We start from the raw sequence: 17,630 nt of genomic DNA, 5'->3' as shown, positions 1-17,630 counted from the left end.
CCAAGGTCAGCAACTAGGGGTTGCTGCAGTCACTAGTTTCAGTGACTACTGAAACTCAGCCCAGAACAGTTTTCATTCCAGAGCTTGCTCTCTGTATCATTGCTGTTCTGACAGCCCCGAGAAACACTTGGCAGAGCTTTGAACCTTTCTGTTTTCCCGTGCCAGGGCACTGCACACCTACTTCTGTAGGCTCCGTTCCTCTCCAGTGAAACTGCAGCCCTGACGCTCTCCTTAATGACGCATGGCATGTGTGTTCACGGCCAAAGAAAACCAGATTCTCCTGAAACAAACCCATCACTGTCTAGGCCATGGCCAAGGCTTCACCAGTGCTCGCCTGTTATTTAAGCTTCTTGCCACTCTGCTTAACTTCTTCCATTTATTGATGTTAACATTCTGACTTCACCATGCAATTATACGCTCACAAGTGATGGTTACAAATGATACCAGCAAGGAGTCATTAAGTGAGAATGAGGAGGAGCTCCCTCTGCATTTGCGGGGCTTACAAATTAAGAGCTGATGTTGCTGATTGCCAGCCCTGGGTGTTGGATCAGCCCCTCACTTCATCAGCACTTGAAGGATTCGGGAAGGGGAATTTCCCTGACAGTTGTGCTGACGATGTACACGGCAGAGAAGGATCTCTCTATGCTTCTCTGGCCACTTTGGCTCAGTGGTGCCAACAGTAATAAAAGCTTGTTTTTGTCAGTAAATTGAGCAGCTATGACTTGGAGGTCTGCAGAGAGCTGTTATGCTGAGTGAGAAGGTGCCATTTTTACAGTCAGTTGTCTGACTGTAACCACATTAGCCTGTGGGCAGCAGGTGAGCTGGGAAACCCATGTTGAAGACAAATTAAATTCAGCATTTCTGGAGTGGCTGATGGAGGAAAAGGCCAAACTCTTTTCCATTACCACTGGCTTTTCAGATAGTCTTTTTTTTTCTCCTTTCTGTTAACCTTCATTCTAACCCTCTTTACCCCAAAGTATACCTGAACCCAGCTGAAAACCTTCCTCCCTCTCATCCTACTCCAAAGCCCCCTCCACGCCCATACCACCATACGGAAACCATAGAAACCAAATGACTAGGAAGAAGCTGGACTTGTCATCGCTTCATTGTCATGAGTGGAAACTTCACAACTAACCAGTGCAAACACATACCTCGTAATTACCACAGGGAATGAAGCAAAGATCGTGTTCTCTCTGATGTAGCAGGGCTCAGGGCTCATTGTCTAGCAGGAAAGAATATCTTGTTTGTTAGTACAGTCACCCAAGAGTGAAATGCATTAAAGAAGTTTCTTTTTTAATTCAGTAGGAGCCTTTAATGCTGCTGCTGCTCTAAGAATAAGGTTAAAACCTAGTTTATAAACCAGGGCCCTGCAAGCTTTTTTCAAAGGGGCAAATAGTAAATATTTTAGGCTTTCAGGTCATACAGTTTCTGTCACTAGTACTCAACTCGGCTGTTGAAACTTGAAAGTAGAATATGCAAATGAGTGGCCGTGGTCATGTTCCAATAAAACTTTATTTCTAAAAACAGGAGGCTCATTTGAGCCCAAGGACTGTAGTTTGCTGACCCCTGTTATAAGCTAATGGTCTCACAGCAAGGGTTTCCTATTTTTAGTATAGTTTTGAGGTGTTTGAGTTTGACCCAAAATAGATCAATCTAAATTTGTAAATTAGTAAGTTGGATTATTGCAAAGTTATGATATGAAGCAATATATATGCTATATGACATAAAAAGCAATATATATGTTATATGACATATATAGCAGTATGTATTCCCGAGAACAGGGAGCTTGTCTAACTCACTGCTGTATCTCAGCACCTGGAACAGGCCCTACAGTACAAGTGGGGAATCAGTGTTCTTCAGTGAATGAATATATTTGTGTGCAAGCTCATCTATGCACCTTTGTGCGTGCTAAGTAAGAAAACTACTCAGATGCGGCCATTGCTTGAACCTTAGAGTCCTAGTGACTTATTTCTGTAATCTATGTGGCAGTTACTTGGCATGGAGGAAAGCACACACTGAATTCTAGATCCAGGTCCTAGACCCTATAGTACCATCAGTAGTACTGTGAATGTAGGACCTCAGTTAACTTATCTGGGCCTCCATCTGTTCCCTGTATTTTCAGATGTGCAGGAGATGCCCTTAGGCCTAAGATTCTCTAATTCTATGAGCCTTGTTCTCTAATTTGATTTTCCTGTCTTAGGAAAAGTCACCTATTATTTCAGTACCTTAGGAAATCTGCCACGCTATCTTGTTACCTAAGTGAAGTTGTGATCTCCAGGATGAGCTCTAATCAACAGCACACATTTTCTTTAGTTTCCTACAGAACCCATGCTTTCTCACATTTTCTTATGGGTTTCTGCTACTCCAGGCATGCCTGTGAGTGGGATGTTAAGGGGGTACCTGAGGAACTGTCCTCTCATTAGGCGTTTCCGCATAGTGACCCGTCCTCACCTTTCTCCCACCGTCTGGTATCTTGTCCCTGCAGAGAATATCAACAAGGGGAAAATATCCCGTCTGGTGCTTGTGACTTCTTCAATGCAAATTTTGCTGCAATTTCTAAATGTTGCAATAAATGGCATTGAGGAATCTGAATGGCTATTTGGAAAATACAGCCATCAATACCTCACCTCACATTGGCACCAAAATAAATTCCAGATAACTTACAGAATCCCTATTAACAAGTCAGCCCTAGAAAAGCCTGAAGAAAATAGAATATTTATCAAGCTTACAGAGCAAGAAGGATTTGTAAAAGCTTAAGTGATAAAATAAAGCACAAATGAAAACAATCAAGAGATTTGACACATAAAAATTTCTTCAGTTTGCAAAAAATAACAGAAAAAGAGAAGGAAAACCAAAACCTGGGTCTGAAAAAATGTGTTTACAAAAATGACAAAAGGTTAATATATTTACCACATGGAATATTCCTATAAACTGTTAAGAAAATCTTTAGGCCTCTAATTGAAGAATTAGCAGAGGATATGAGGACATGAGCAGTCAGTTCACAATGAAGGGAATAAAAGCTAACCACTTACATAAGGAAACACATACAACCTCACTGGCAGTCCAACTAAAACTCGAGGCTTATATTCCACCTGTTAAGTTAGGAGAACATTTGGTATTAATACTCACTGTTGCTGGGATGATGCTGGTACTCACATTGCTGTTGCCCTGCAGAGTGGTAAAACTCCTTGGAAGCTAATTAAGCTGTATATGCCAAGAGGCTTAAAATGTAATGCCCTGTGACCCAGTAATCCCATCTCTGGGAATTTATTCATGGGAAAATATTCAATCAGTGAAATATTAATTTTAACTTTAAGTTTAATTTTAAGAAACTAAGTAGACTAATCCCCTCCACAGATATAATACAATCATTTAAAACAATGCAAATATTTTCATGAATTTTTTGAGAGCCAACTATGTACAAATATCTAAAATAGCATGAGAAAATACAAAGTATTAGTTATCATTATTATTACATTTTATTATGTAAGTTTTATAATAGAATAATAATATTTTCTATAATGCTTACCATGATCCCAGACATTGTTCTTAGTGATTTACATATAAAAACCTATTTAATTATCACGACAACCATATGAGGCAAGTGCTGATATCATCCCCATTTTATAGATGAGATAATTGAGGCACAAAGTTAAGTATCTTGTTCAAAATAATACAGCTACTAAGTGGTAGAGGTGAGATTCACACTCATGTATTCTGATCTATTTTTTGATCTATTTTTTATTTTTATTATTTATTTATTTATTTTGAGATAGGGTCTCACTCTGTTGCTGAGGCTGGAGTAAAGTGGCGTGACCTTGGCTCACTTCAACCTCCACCTCTCACGTTCAAGCAATTTTCGTGTCTCAGCATCCTGAGTAGCTGGGATCACAAGCAGGGGCCACCACACCCAGCTTGTTTTTTGGTATTTTTAATAGAGATGGGGTTTTGCCATTTGGCCAGGTTGGTCTCAAACTCCTGGCCTCAGGCAATTCACCCGCCTCAGCCTCCCAAAGTGCTAGGATTACAGGCATGAGCCACTGCACCCAGCCTAGATCTAGAGTCTTTATTCTTAACCTTAATGGAAACAACTTAAAAGTAGAAGTGCTTGCTTTTTTAAGAATGAAAAGAAGTACTCTAAAATGTAACAGTGCCTATATTGAGGCAGCAAGATGACTGGTAATTTTTTTTATGGTTTCAATTTCCTAATTTGTGATGTTTTAAATTGTGCAGTATTTAGGGGTTTCGTTTTGTGTTTTAAGTTCTCTTCAGCTAGTTGTCCTAGTGTGTGAAGTTGCATCACCTGTGCACAGGTGTCCTTCACCAAGATCTTTGTGATGCTGAAGAAGGTAAATGATCACTTGGGTCACAGTTAGCCTTGGACTTGCTGGCAAGGGCACCATGACTCTTCCCACAGACATAGCAAAACAAGATGAGGACAGAAACAGGGGAGGCTGTTTGGGCTAGAGATTACATATTGAGCAGGCTGGGCTGCATCACAGAGCGGCTGGCACAGCACATTGTATCTTTATAAATTTATTAATTTAGGTATTTCTGCCTGTGCCTTAAGCCTAAGGGTACTTGAATCTATGTTTAGAGATGGTAGTTGAAATTAATATGTTTTAATTCTAAAAACGAATTTAAAAGAATCACTTGCAACAGGCCAATATTAGAAGATGGAGTTGCAATATCAGGGGTTCAGGGTCTCCACTGAAAATGTTCTATCTAGAAAATGTAACTAAGCTGGCTAAATATATAAGATAAGCAACTGTCAATAATGGTACTAGTTTTCACACAGCTTTCTTGTACCAAGAGAGGAGTCTGTAGTCTAAAGTCATATGCCATTGTTCCTCATGATCAGTGACTGAGGTCACATACTTGCAGTTCTAATAGGAGCAAGATTTTTAAAATTGTGAACCGAAGTAAGAGTTATCTGCCCTGGACCCTAAGTGCAGTTCTGACAGGAACAGGATTTGAAAACATTGTAAGTGGATACATATTTCTTCCTTTCTCTTTTTAAAAACTTTAAAAAATGTGGTCACTCTAGAAAATTTTGAAAATGGAATAAAAGTAAACACAACACCAATAATTTTACACTCTAGAAGTGTGTGTGTGTATATATGTGTGTGTGTGTGTGTGTGTATACACATAGGGGTGTGTGTGTGTGTGTGTGTATATATATATATATTTTTTTTTTTGAGACAGAGTTTTGCTCTGTCGCCCAGGCTGGAGTACAATGGCGCCATCTCCACTCACCATAACCTCTGCCTGCACGGGTTCAAGTGATTCTCCTGCCTCAGCCTCCCAAGTAGCTGGGATTACAGGCACATGCCACCACACTTGGCTAATTTTTTGAATTTTGAGTAGAGATGGGGTTTTACCATGTTGGCCAGGCTGGACTTATTTTTTAATCTCCTAATAAAGGAAGTTAGGTTCTAACATTTACAGTCACTAGATTGCTTAATTAACTGATTTAAAGGGAACTGAAGAATAGTCTCCCTATGTTTTCTCCCTTAACCTACAATTATGGGGTCACATTGAATCTATAAATCATTTTGTGGATAACTGACATCTTAATATTCTCAAGTCTCTTGAACCAGGAACAAAGTCTAGCTCTCCAGTTACTTGGGGTTTATAATGTACATCTTTAGGCCAGGTGCGGTGGCTCATGCTTGTAATCCCAGTACTTTGGGAGGCCAAAGTGGGCAGATCACTTGAGGTCAGGAGTTCAAGACCAGCCTGGCCAACATGGTGAAACCCTGTCTCTTCTGAAAATACAAAAACTAGCCAGGCATGATGGCGCATGCCTGTAATCCCAGCTACTTGGGAGGCTGAGGCAGGAGAATTGCTTGAACCCAGAAGGTGGAGGTTGCAGTGAGCTGAGATCACTTTACTGTACGTTCCTTGGGCAACAGAGTGAGACCCTGTCTCCAAAAAAAAGTACATCTTAATTTATCACAGTAGAACTTCAGTTAATTGATTAAACCACTTCATATGTTGTAGAAGAACCTCATACTAGTAGACTTCCATTTCTCTCCTCCTAGCCTTAATGCTATTGTCATATGTTTACTTAAAAAATGTTTTATAAACCCTATAAAACACTTATTTTTGTTTAAACAATGTTACTTGTATCTTTTAAAGATATTTCAATAATTAAAAAATTATGAATTTATCCATGTGTTTATTATTTCCAGCCTCCTCATTCTTTTGTGTAGATCAGTTTTATATCTGATTTCATTTTCTTCTGCCTGGGCTTTGAACATTTCTTGTAATTCAGGTCTGCTGGTGATGAATTAATTCCTTCATTTGTTTTAATGTAAGCTTTTGTTTCTTGCCTTCATTTTTGAAATATATTTTTACTGGGTATAAGATTTTAGGTTGGCAGTATATCTTTCAGTACTTTAGAGATGCTGCTTTACCGTCTTCTTACTTGCATAGTTTCCAGTGAGAAATCCACTGTTGTCCTTGCTTTTGCTCATTTGCACATATCTTTCTTCCTCTGACTACTTTTAGGATTTTGTTCTTTAGCACTGATTTTGAGCAATTTATGATGTTCCTTTGTATAGGTTTCTTCGTGTTTCTTTTGCTTGAGGTTCATTGAGCTTCTTCTTGAGGTTCATTGAGCTATGGGTTTATGATTTCCCTCAAATTTGGAAAATTTTTGGCCATTTCAAATCTCTGCCCTCCCCCCCCCCCCACCAGGGATTCCAATTAAACTTATTTTAAGCTTCCCAAAGGCATCCCTCAGTTCACTGTTGCTCTTTTCATTTGGGGGAATTCCTTTCTGTGTTTCATTTCAGATAGTTTCTGTAGCTATTATCTTCAGGTTTACTCATCTTTTCCTCTGCCATGTCTAATGGGATTACTGCTGGCAACAGACACTGCAGTTTTCATCAGTAGAAATTTTATTTAGATCTTTTTAATATCGTCCATGTCTCTGCTTAACTTCTTGAACATATGAAATACAGTCACCACTATTTTAATGTCCTTGTCTGCAAAGTCTAACAACTGTGTCTGTTCTGGGTCACCTTTGATTGGTTGATAATTCTCAATTTGAATTGTGTTTATCTTTTTGCATATCTGATCACCTTTGGATGCAGACATTGTGATTTTTACCATGTTGGGTGCTTAATATTTTATATTCCTATACATATTCTTGACCTTTGTTTTAAGATGCAGCTAGCTACCTGGAAACCTCATTCCTTTGGGGTCTTGCTTTCATGATTCTTTGGCAGGTCTAGATCACTAGGCAGTGATTTATCTAGGTTTAACCCACTACTAAGAGACCTTTCTTAGTTTTCCACCTAATGCCCTGTAAATTACGTGTTTTTCCAATCTGACTAGTAGAAACAGTCATTATTTCTAGCCCTCTCTGAGTGCCGGGCACTGTTCTCTAAGCCTTTCAGGTGGCTTTTCCCCCTCCAACTATGGGTAGTTTCTTCATCCCCATACTCTGATCCATACTTTGCTGAATACTCAAGGGGGACCCTCTCTGTGTCTCTGGAGTCGTTTCTTGTGCTGCCCTTCCCCTCTGATACTCCGTCTTGCAAAGTCTGGTCAGACCGTCAGCTCTGTCTCCTCCACTCAGGGCGTCTGTCAGGTTCCACCTGGTTCCTCCTCTCTGCACTGAAGCCTGGAGAGTCTCAAGGCAGGAAACTGATCAGTCATGTGGCTCACCTCTTTTGTTTCCTGTCTCTCAGGGACCACTTTTCTTCATTGCCTAACATCCAGTGATATGAAAACTAGCATTTGGTATATTTTGTCTGACTTTTTTTCAGTTGTTAGTAGTAATGGTAAACCCAGTCCCTGACACTCTCTCTTGAGTAGAAGCAGAAGTCTTCTGACACTCGATTTTAATGGCCTGCTGACTCGTTTGTGTCTGCCTTTGAGGGAGAGGGTGCAGTGTACTGATGAAGAGCGTGGACCCTGGAGTCAGACCAACTCAAACCTCTTCTCCACCACTTCCCAGCCATATGATCTAGGCCAGATGAACCTTTCTGTGACTCCATTCCCTCGTCATAAAATGGGGCGGGTAACCGTTGTGCCACATAGGATTTTTGAAAAAACAAAATGAGATAATTTAAAGTATAACACAGTTCCTGGAAAGCGGTAACATGTTCAGTACATCTTAGCTATTACTGTCATTTTATTTTAATTCATGTAAGACCTTAATAAACACTTCTCAAATGAATGAATGCTTGCTTTTGGCCCCCAGTACCACAAAGGGGGTAGGTGCCTTAGGGCCTGGGATCCCTCAGTGGTGGGGGAGCTGGGGACATGAGTCTGTGCTCCCAGAATGATGATGCATCCGTGAGACTCAACTCGTCACCCTCAGTTGCTCTCATTCTGAGCATTTTCATCTCAGTAACAGACTGGGTTATTTGCTTATTTTTTAGGGGAAGACAGGAAGACCCCCAGCGAATCAAATAGCCCCTCTTCATCCTCCCTCTCAGCTCTGAGTGATTCGGCCAACAGCAAAGATGATTCAGATGGCTCCCAGAAAAACAAGGGCGGGAACAACCTGCTGGTCATCTCTGTCATGCCTGGGAGCCAGCCCTCACTGAACAGTGAGGAAAAACCAGAGAAAGGTAAGGAGGAGCTGGGTGTGAGCCTGCTCAACCCTCTGCACCCAGGATGACCTCTTCTTGAGAATTAAGCCCTGGACAGGAGCAATGTCAGACACTGATAATAGGCCCAGGATGCAGTATACTGGGCCTCACCTAAAGTTTGCATTTCTTTTGGCTTAATTTGCATTCGAGTATGGGGTGGAAGGATGGGGAGGGTGACATTGATTCTGATGTTTGTACATTTAACTCCTTTTTGCACGGAGATATGGGGAACAGTGCCTGGAAGGGTATAGTTGTCAGGCGTCTGAGGAGGTGCGAGGAAGGGGGAGCTTGGCTCCACTCCTGCCCTCCTCTCCCCGCTGCCCTGTGCACCTCTATACCCAGCTTCGGTCCTTGCAGGGTTCGAATGCGTTTTTTGCAACTTTGTCTGCAAGACGAAGAACATGTTTGAGCGTCATCTGCAGATACACCTCATCACCCGGATGTTTGAGTGTGATGTGTGCCATAAGTTCATGAAGACCCCCGAACAGCTGCTGGAGCATAAGAAATGCCACACTGTCCCCACCGGTGGGCTCAAGTAAGGAAAGCAAGTACAGAACCTTTTACTGCGTTGTTATTAAATACCCTTTCCCCTTCCCTACCCTGTCCCTTCCCGTGAAGGTTTTGGGAGTCATGGAGAAGGGAAGCTTGGTATGAGGGGAGTTAGTCAGGAACCCCTGCTGCCTTTAGCTGGATTGAATTAGCCCTGTCCCCCTAGGGTGTCAACAGATGTCAGTAGAAGAATCCATTTTGTAAATATCCCGGGATTCAGAGCAAGAAAAAAGACAAGTTGGAACAACCCAGCATGCAAGAACAGACTCCTCCTACACTGCCTGAGTTTTGTTCAGACTTAATTTTGATGGACTCAGGGCTTAGTGTCCCCAAGCATAAATCATACTGTCACCGAGACTCACCATCTCTGTTTCTCCGATGGCTTCCTACATATCCTTTAAGTAAGCATTACAACCACCCCATCCTCCAAAATTGGACAGTTTGAACAGGCAGGAGGCAACATTTTTCATGAAAAGATCATGTGCTTCATGGTCCTCCTGCAAACATACTGATGTCTTCTTCCCAAGATCTAGACAACGAGCATCATCTTTAACCAGTATTTTCAAGAGGCTCTTTGGTCTCAAGTGAAACCAATCAATTAATATCAAACACACTGTGTGTCTGGCTTGATAATAGGTGCTAATGGGCACACAGGAATAAAACACCATTTCCACCCTCAAGAAATGTATGTCCTAGTACTACCTAATCTGCACGGTGAAATCAGAGTCCCTGTTCACAAGGCACTTAGGGTCTGGTAAAGAGAAAGCAGCACAGGTAGGAGGACACAGAAAGACACAGTTTTCAAGGCATAATTACTAATTCTCAGCTAAACGATCATGTTGAATGAAAAATTACATTTACTTAACACGAGGGGGAAAAAACCTTTTGTTTTAAAACATGTTCATCATTGAAACTCGCAACCTGCCAGAGAGGTGGCATGACTCCCCCAGATGGCTGAGGAAGGGAGAGATGAAAAGGACCCTGGGAGTGGAGTGTTGGGGGCAGTGCAGGCTGGGTCCCCCCAGGCCCCTGCCTCCTCAAAAACTCCCCCGCACAGGAGAATCAGGGAAGAACAGGACCTACCGTTGAACTCCATTTTGTTTCACTCATGGGGGTGCTTCGAAGGGAGGGGGAGGGGAGGGCAGAAGGGATTGGGGAGGGGGTGATTATAATTCAAGGAAACCAGTAGATGGAAAATGCCTAGCGAGAGCTTATTTGGGGATGTGATTTGGTTTGTTCCCACTGTCCCTTTATAAATATTTGTGTGCTCTCATTTTAAAAAGAAACACCAGAACCATGTTTTTCTATGGTTGGACCAGTGCTCACTGCCCTTCCCAGTAGCCCAATCACACCCATGAACGTTGCAGCCCCTGCCAGTTGTGGCTTTGCCAGTTCGCCTTTCCTCAGGGACCTCCAAAGTCCCAAGCCTCTGAAGCCATTGGGGAGAATGCACAGTGAACTCTGATGCTTTTGCTGGTACAGACACTTCCCGTGCGGTGCTAACCGTCCCCTGTGTAATAGTTTATGTTCTAGGATGACCAAGTAGAAGAATACTTTGAAAAAATTGATAATGCCTTCTGGCTATACAGTGAGTCTTTGTTTTGTTTTGTTTTGTTTCCTTTGCCATATCAGAGAATTAATTTGCCTGAGAGAGTGTCTTTAAGAAAATAACGGGAGCACGGAAAACCCTTAGCACTTTGCCTGAGCAGTGAAAGAAAGATTGAGCTGTGGGTCACAGAAATGTCCTTAAAATGAAACAGACTGCTGATGTCTAAATTGCTTTTCTGTGATGGAACTGCTTGTACTCTATATCCTGTTCATAATGCAGATCAAATAAGATTATACTATTATTTTTCTTTTGCCGTAGCTCAGGACAGTGGTGAGTTTCAGACTCCTCTAGGTAAGGCCCAGCTTGGCGTAGGGGTTGTGTGTGCACCTGACCTGGGAATGGGCTTTATATTTCTCTCGTGTGCACTCTTCTGTGAGCTGAGGTTCAAAGGCTAACGGCGAGCTTGGCGCTGAGGAGGCCGTGCACGGTGCACTTGGTTGTGTTGGGCTCTGCTGAACACCTCTCCAGACCCTCCGAGGACAGTCCACTCCTGGGCCCTGCCCTGCAGGAGCCAAGCAAGAGCTGAGGCAGCCACTTTTGCATTTGCATTCTTTGTGGAAAGAGAGCAAACACGCTACAGTTCTCATATATGCCACTGACTCTAGCCTGGCAGCTTCTAAAAGAGAAGCTCAGTGGAGTTTGTTAACATGGCCTCACCACTCCTTGTGGCCCCTCTGGACAGCCAGGAGGGTTGGTGGTAGCATAGCCTCACTGCAAAGGATGGAGAAACTGAGCCACAGAGAGGCCCAGGCTAGGGTATCCAGCTCCAGCCTGACAAGGTGATGGAGATGGGACCAGCATCCGCCCTTCCAGAATCTACCTAAATTGCCTGTAGAGACCACTCAAATAATGAACCAGTATGTCCTGAGTGCTTACCATGCGCTGACTACTCTACCAAGCACTGCAGAGAATGCAGAGGAAATGTAAGATACGGTCCTGCCCTCTGAGAATTTCCAATCCAGTTGGATTATTATCCTGTCTCCAGCATAATCATGTATTAATAATGTCTTTGAGCTCCAGATAGCAGTTGTCTCCCTCCTTCCTCCCTTCCTCATTAGCAGATGGGCCGTTGGGTGGGCTTCCTTCTCCTCCCATGCCCCTGCCATAGTCCTCAGCTTCCTTTCCTGACAAAGAGCCAGTCCTGCAGGGAGATATGTTTTACGAGTACATAGATATGTACACACGCACACACTCACACAGAGATACACACACAGGCCTTCTCATCCTAACAACCCCTTAATAAGCACGATTCTGACCCCTGTGACTTTCTGTTTGCTGGAGGTAGCGCTCCCCCTATAAGCTGTTCTTTAAAACCTCTTAGCCTTTCTGCGTGTGCTTGGTGTGGTGCATGAAAAGTCGATTCTTTGTGTTGCTCCCATCTAGAGGGGAGGTCAGGAGGTTTAGACCTCTGCGCTGTCTGGTCGGGAGTGGGGAGGGCTCCGAGGGGCCGGGCGGGGGCTGGAGGGGAGCACCAGCAAATTGATTCCTGGCACTTTCTCTGCTCCCCTTGGTGAGGGCTGGCCTTGCCTGTATCGGCCGGGAGACCCAGAATAGGCTGAGCGGAACTCGCCAGAGCTGCTTGTCAGCGGGGACTGCTCTGTCAGCAGGGAGAGCCAAAAAGGGCCGTTCCACCCCTGAGAGGCGGCAAGGGCTGGGCTGGGCTGGGCAGGTCAGGCCTCAGACACTGGGGGGTGGTGTGAGGAAAGGCTGGTGAGGCGGGGAGAAGCGCGGCTGCCTCCGAACCTCTCCGGCTGAACCTGCCTTGCGTTGCTTCCCCCGGCAGGTGCCCATTCTGCATTTATTCCACCAACCGCCCCGCTGCCATGGAGTGCCACCTCAAGACCCACTACAAGATGGAGTACAAGTGCCGGATCTGCCAGACGGTGAAGGCCAACCAGCTGGAGCTGGAGACGCACACCCGGGAGCACCGCCTGGGCAACCACTACAAGTGCGACCAGTGCGGCTACCTGTCCAAGACCGCCAACAAGCTCATCGAGCACGTGCGCGTCCACACCGGGGAGCGGCCCTTCCACTGTGACCAGTGCAGCTACAGCTGCAAGCGCAAGGACAATCTCAACCTGCACAAGAAGCTGAAGCACGCCCCACGCCAGACCTTCAGCTGCGAAGAGTGCCTGTTCAAGACCACACACCCTTTCGTCTTCAGCCGCCACGTCAAGAAGCACCAGAGTGGGGACTGCCCCGAGGAGGACAAGAAGGGCCTGTGTCCAGCCCCCAAGGAACCGGCCGGCCCGGGGGCCCCGCTCCTGGTGGTCGGGAGCTCCCGGAATCTCCTGTCTCCCCTGTCGGTTATGTCCGCTTCCCAGGCTCTGCAGACCGTGGCCCTGACAGCAGCCCACGGCAGCAGCTCAGAGCCCAACCTGGCACTCAAGGCTTTGGCCTTCAACGGCTCCCCTTTGCGCTTTGACAAGTACCGGAACTCAGATTTTGCCCATCTCATTCCCTTGACAATGTTATACCCCAAGAACCACTTGGATCTCACATTCCACCCTCCCCGACCTCAGACTGCGCCTCCCAGCATCCCCTCACCCAAACACTCCTTCCTCGCCTATCTCGGACTGAGAGAAAGAGCAGAGACTGTCTGAGGGCAGCCATGTTCTGTACCAAAAACAAAGAGACAAAAGACAAAAAAAAAAAACCCACAAAACTTAAACACAACCCCAGCAGGTGTATGTTGCTGCAAAACCTACAGACCCCCATGGGTCTGAAACATGTGTACTGTATATCTTTAGTAAGGAATAGAGAATTGGCTCTGTGTGTATACCTATTGCATTGACCTGAAAGCTGCTTTATCCAATCTTCAGAGAGGTGACCTACTGCATACTTCTACCTTCAGAGGCATGCCTCCCCAGCCACCCACTCCCACTCTCAGCCCTTCTCCGTACTTTTCTCTGAAAGGAATCTTGTCTTGTTAAACCCTAAAGAGAGTGTCCTTAATAGCAATCAGCACTTGTAAGCTTATATACTGGTGCATTTGGTTTTCTGTTGGGTGAATGTGGTGTGTGGGCGTTTGTGGATTCTGAAAGAGAAAGCCGTGTGTCGTGTGCCATGACATTTCTATTGCACATTCTTTGTACTGGCTTCTTTAACAGCGATGAACATTCTTTTCCCTCCTGGGTTGTTCATCCACGACAGTCTCTCCCTGTGCTCCTTCATCACCTTTCCCTCTCTCTTTGACGGCTACAGAGTGGTAGGGCCTGGTGCTTAGTCGATGAAGGAATGGTAGACATCTACAGTGCTGCTGGAGATTTCCACCAGAGCGCTGGAGACCTTGTACTCAGATCTTCTCTGGCGATGAAGAGGCGAGGAATCGAGTGACTGATCTGGAAGAAATATCTTGCAGCACTGCAGCAAACATCACAGAACTTAAGTGTGTTTTGTGTGTGTGCCCACACATAGACAAATGTGTACGGTGCACACACACAGTGCATCATTTTTTAAGGGCAGATTATATATATATATATATGATGTATTAATTCAGTGGTTACCATTTGTTTGCAGGAAAAAGAAATGTATGAGTGAAAAAAATTTATGGTTGATAAATCCAGCCAAGGAGATTAAAAGGGGTTTGGATAAATTCTGGGTATAAATGCTCAGACTAAAAAAAAGAAACGGCAGTTTTGCACAGTGCTGTGGTCTTGCACTAGTTTTTGTTTCTCATCTGAAAAAAGTAAAAAGGAAGAAAATGTACCTTTTTTATGGAATGAGTAGACTGTATGTTTGAAGATTTAGCCACAACCTCTTTGACATATAATGACGCAACAAAAAGGTGCTGTTTAGTCCTATGGTTCAGTTTATGCCCCTGACAAGTTTCCATTGCGTTTTGCCGGTCTTCTGGCTATATCGCGGTATCCTCCATGTTATTAGTAATTCTGTATTCCATTTTGTTAACGCCTGGTAGATGTAACCTGCTAGGAGGCTAACTTTATACTTATTTAAAAGCTCTTATTTTGTGGTCATTAAAATGGCAATTTATGTGCAGCACTTTATTGCAGCAGGAAGCAGGTGTGGGTTGGTTGTAAAGCCCTTTGCTAATCTTAAAAAGTAATGGGTGATTTAAAAAGAAAAAAGGAAAAAAATCTTTGGCTGAATATGTTCATTGCTTGTATTTTTAAAACAACAGAATTTCCAGTATGAAACAGGCTGAAAGAGCAGGAAGAAATGTTCTTTGTATAATAATGGGAAGTTTGGAATATAAAAGTTTATATATTTAATTTATCTATTGGAGAACTGGTGTACAGGAGGAACACTTTCTTACTGTGTTGCTGTTTTCCATCATGTGTTATCCTAAGAGTTGGGGTTTTTAAAAATCTGTTTCACCAGGGGAAAATAAAAGCATCCCTAATGTTCTTCCTCTAGTCAGTTTGCTTTGCTGAAAGCTCCCTGGGAATTAGTACAGTTCTCCAGGAAGCCCGAAGACTGTACTGTCTGTCCACACCATGGTCTCCTCAGTCCCCTCCATGCCAGCCCCTCTCCCCCACACCCAGCAGGTATGCTACACCTCCCTTTGCCAGTCATCCCGCCATGGATGGGGAGCCTGCTCGGTGCCCTGGCAAATCTGTTTACACTAAGGAGATGCCCACAGGGACAGGGAGGCCAAACCAGCTAGGGCGGGAAGCTCCCAAACCCTCAGTCATTCTCCAGCAGAGACCTTTGCTCTCGGCCGGGTTTGAAACGATGTTCAACCTCGCCACATCAATGTCTCAATAAAAGACACTATAGATAGTTATGGACAATACACTCCAAGAATACTGGGCTTATGGGTGGGTTGGGTTGTTTTGTTTTCGAGTCATGTCTTTATCCCCATATAATGGAGAATGTGCCACTTGGCTAATAATGTGTTTTCAAAATTACAAGTTCAGTGATGACAGGAAAGAGGGCTAAACTGATCCCACAGAGGCTGGTAGAAAAGGTGAATCACACTCAAGCACCAGTAGGTTAAAACCCTGAAAGGGTGGCCCTGACAATTCGGACTATAGGTTTTACAGCATGCCACTTGTGCAATAGGAGGTCTTAGGATTGAAACTTTCAAGAACAAGAGGGGGTGAAAGAAGGAGACGTTTACTGCTCAAATGCCATGCATTTCACTGCTTGCCACTGAACTTGTATTTGAATGACTTAGTCATGCTTAATGTAATTGGGCAACTTTTTTAGCACTTTGGAAAGAGTCATCAATCTTTCTGGTAAATTATAAAAGTTTTCTGAGTGAGAAAAGGTGTGTTTGGAGTTTGTTTGACTTTTTATATTATTATTGTTATTAATAAAGAAAAAAAATCTACAGCATTTTTCAGACTCCACCCTAGAAAATATGTACCCCTGAATTTGGTTTGCAGTTTGATACTCAGGGAAGGATGTATTCCATAGATATCCTTTCCGTGTAAAACACTAACATCTTTGAGAAATTCACCTACCAACTAACTTCAATTGTTGTCACTATGCATTCTTCAATGAAAACTAGCTTATTTTTCCATATAGTAATGCAGTTAGGGTTCTCAGCACTTTCTTTCTTCTATCCTTTTTTTAACTCTTCATATTATGTTCAGATGATCATACTGTCAAGGTTTGTGTACATTACTGAAAATTTGTATTGTATAAAGCTTTTTGCATTACAAGGCTGTACAGGGTCATTTTGACAGTAACTGGTATATTCCTTTGCATCTTATGTTGCATTGCCAATTTCTAGTGTATCCAGTTTGAAAGTATAATATACTCTAATTAAAAAAACAAGTTGGCTATACCCTTGTTTCTTTTTCTTTTTTCGTTTGCCATCCTTGACTGCTTGTTAGTCTCAGGGTTTTGTTTGTCTTGCTTTGTTCCGTTTTTTACTTCTCAGTGTATTTTAATCAGATTTCAGAAGTGTCCACTCCTAGTTTTAACTGTCACAAAATTCAAGTGTTGAACAGTGATGGTTATAATGCAAACTGTTATTATGTACATCTTTAATGGCCATTAAGGTTAAGAGCTTATCCATCATTCAGGACAGTGGCAGGCCAGCTCCTTCCTGAAATTACTTAGTGACATTTGAAAGTGTTTGCCAACCCTATCCTCTCCTGCTTAACATCATTTCATTGACCCCATAGCCAAAGGGGGGAAAACAGATGAATAATTCCATTTATCTTAATGAAGTTGGGCAACTATGAGATTTTAATGAGTGGAAAAATCATATGTTTTGCAAACTAAATAATAATCTATCCAAATGCAAGTAATAATAGTTCACCATTCAAGAGAAGGTACCAGAGAAAGAAACTGAGACCAAAGACAGAGAAAGAAATGAAAAACACGCTAAGTTCAAACAATTTTTTAAAATCCATTTTGTTCTATCTATTTGAGACCTTTCCATGAATCTATGATGGTTGACAAAAATATATAAAGCAGCAGAAGAGACTGTTTTGCCTGGTTTGTAATTTGCATGCTTATAAATATAATGTCCTTTGCTTATTTCAAGCAATTGTGAACCACTTCACTCTAACATTTAAAAAGATCAAATTTACTTTTTAAAAAATGAGATAATGTAGGAGAAGCCACTTTGAAAATGGCCAGTCACTAATTAGACACTATTTTCTCTTTTATTTTTTCATCCAACAGCTATTTTTTAGGTGATTGAGTCAAATACGTTAATTTGATTCAAATACTAATTTGGTTTTGAGGTGGCCGGTGTTGAAATAAGCCAGACTTCTTTGATTTTTGCTAGTGCTACAGGCAGATGTGGCTTCTCATTTTGTGTACACATTTTTTTTTCCTTAAACTCCACAGCTACCTTACATTTTCCCTGAAGTTGAGAATAGCCAGCAATACAAAGAAAATAATCATCAGTTTAGTAATCATTTCCCCAGAAATGGGCCTTC

The 17,630-nt window shown here is 42.9% G+C and overlaps 1 protein-coding gene across 3 annotated transcripts in view; it reads left to right on the top strand.

Annotated features, from left to right (window-relative positions):
* The window catches only part of ZNF827 (zinc finger protein 827), a 175,112-nt gene extending 158,590 nt beyond the window's left edge, over positions 1-16,522 (top strand). Inside the window, exons 12-15 of one of the 3 annotated variants that reach the window (XM_025386278.1) lie at positions 8,397-8,588; positions 8,967-9,144; positions 11,026-11,058; positions 12,551-16,522. In XM_025386278.1, coding sequence (XP_025242063.1) covers positions 8,397-8,588; positions 8,967-9,144; positions 11,026-11,041 — 386 coding nt within the window. In that variant the 3' untranslated portion in view covers positions 11,042-11,058; positions 12,551-16,522. Of the gene's footprint in view, positions 1-8,396; positions 8,589-8,966; positions 9,154-11,025; positions 11,059-12,550 lie in introns of all 3 variants that reach the window. The other 2 variants (XM_025386279.1, XM_025386277.1) reach the window with 2 other exon arrangements.
* The last annotated feature ends 1,108 nt before the right edge of the window (positions 16,523-17,630 follow it).

Source organism: Theropithecus gelada, chromosome 5, assembly GCF_003255815.1.
Source record: "Theropithecus gelada isolate Dixy chromosome 5, Tgel_1.0, whole genome shotgun sequence".
In the NCBI taxonomy this organism is placed as follows: domain Eukaryota; kingdom Metazoa; phylum Chordata; class Mammalia; order Primates; family Cercopithecidae; genus Theropithecus; species Theropithecus gelada.
Note: the sequence above shows the minus strand (reverse complement) of the source record. Positions and strands in the feature narration are given on the sequence as shown.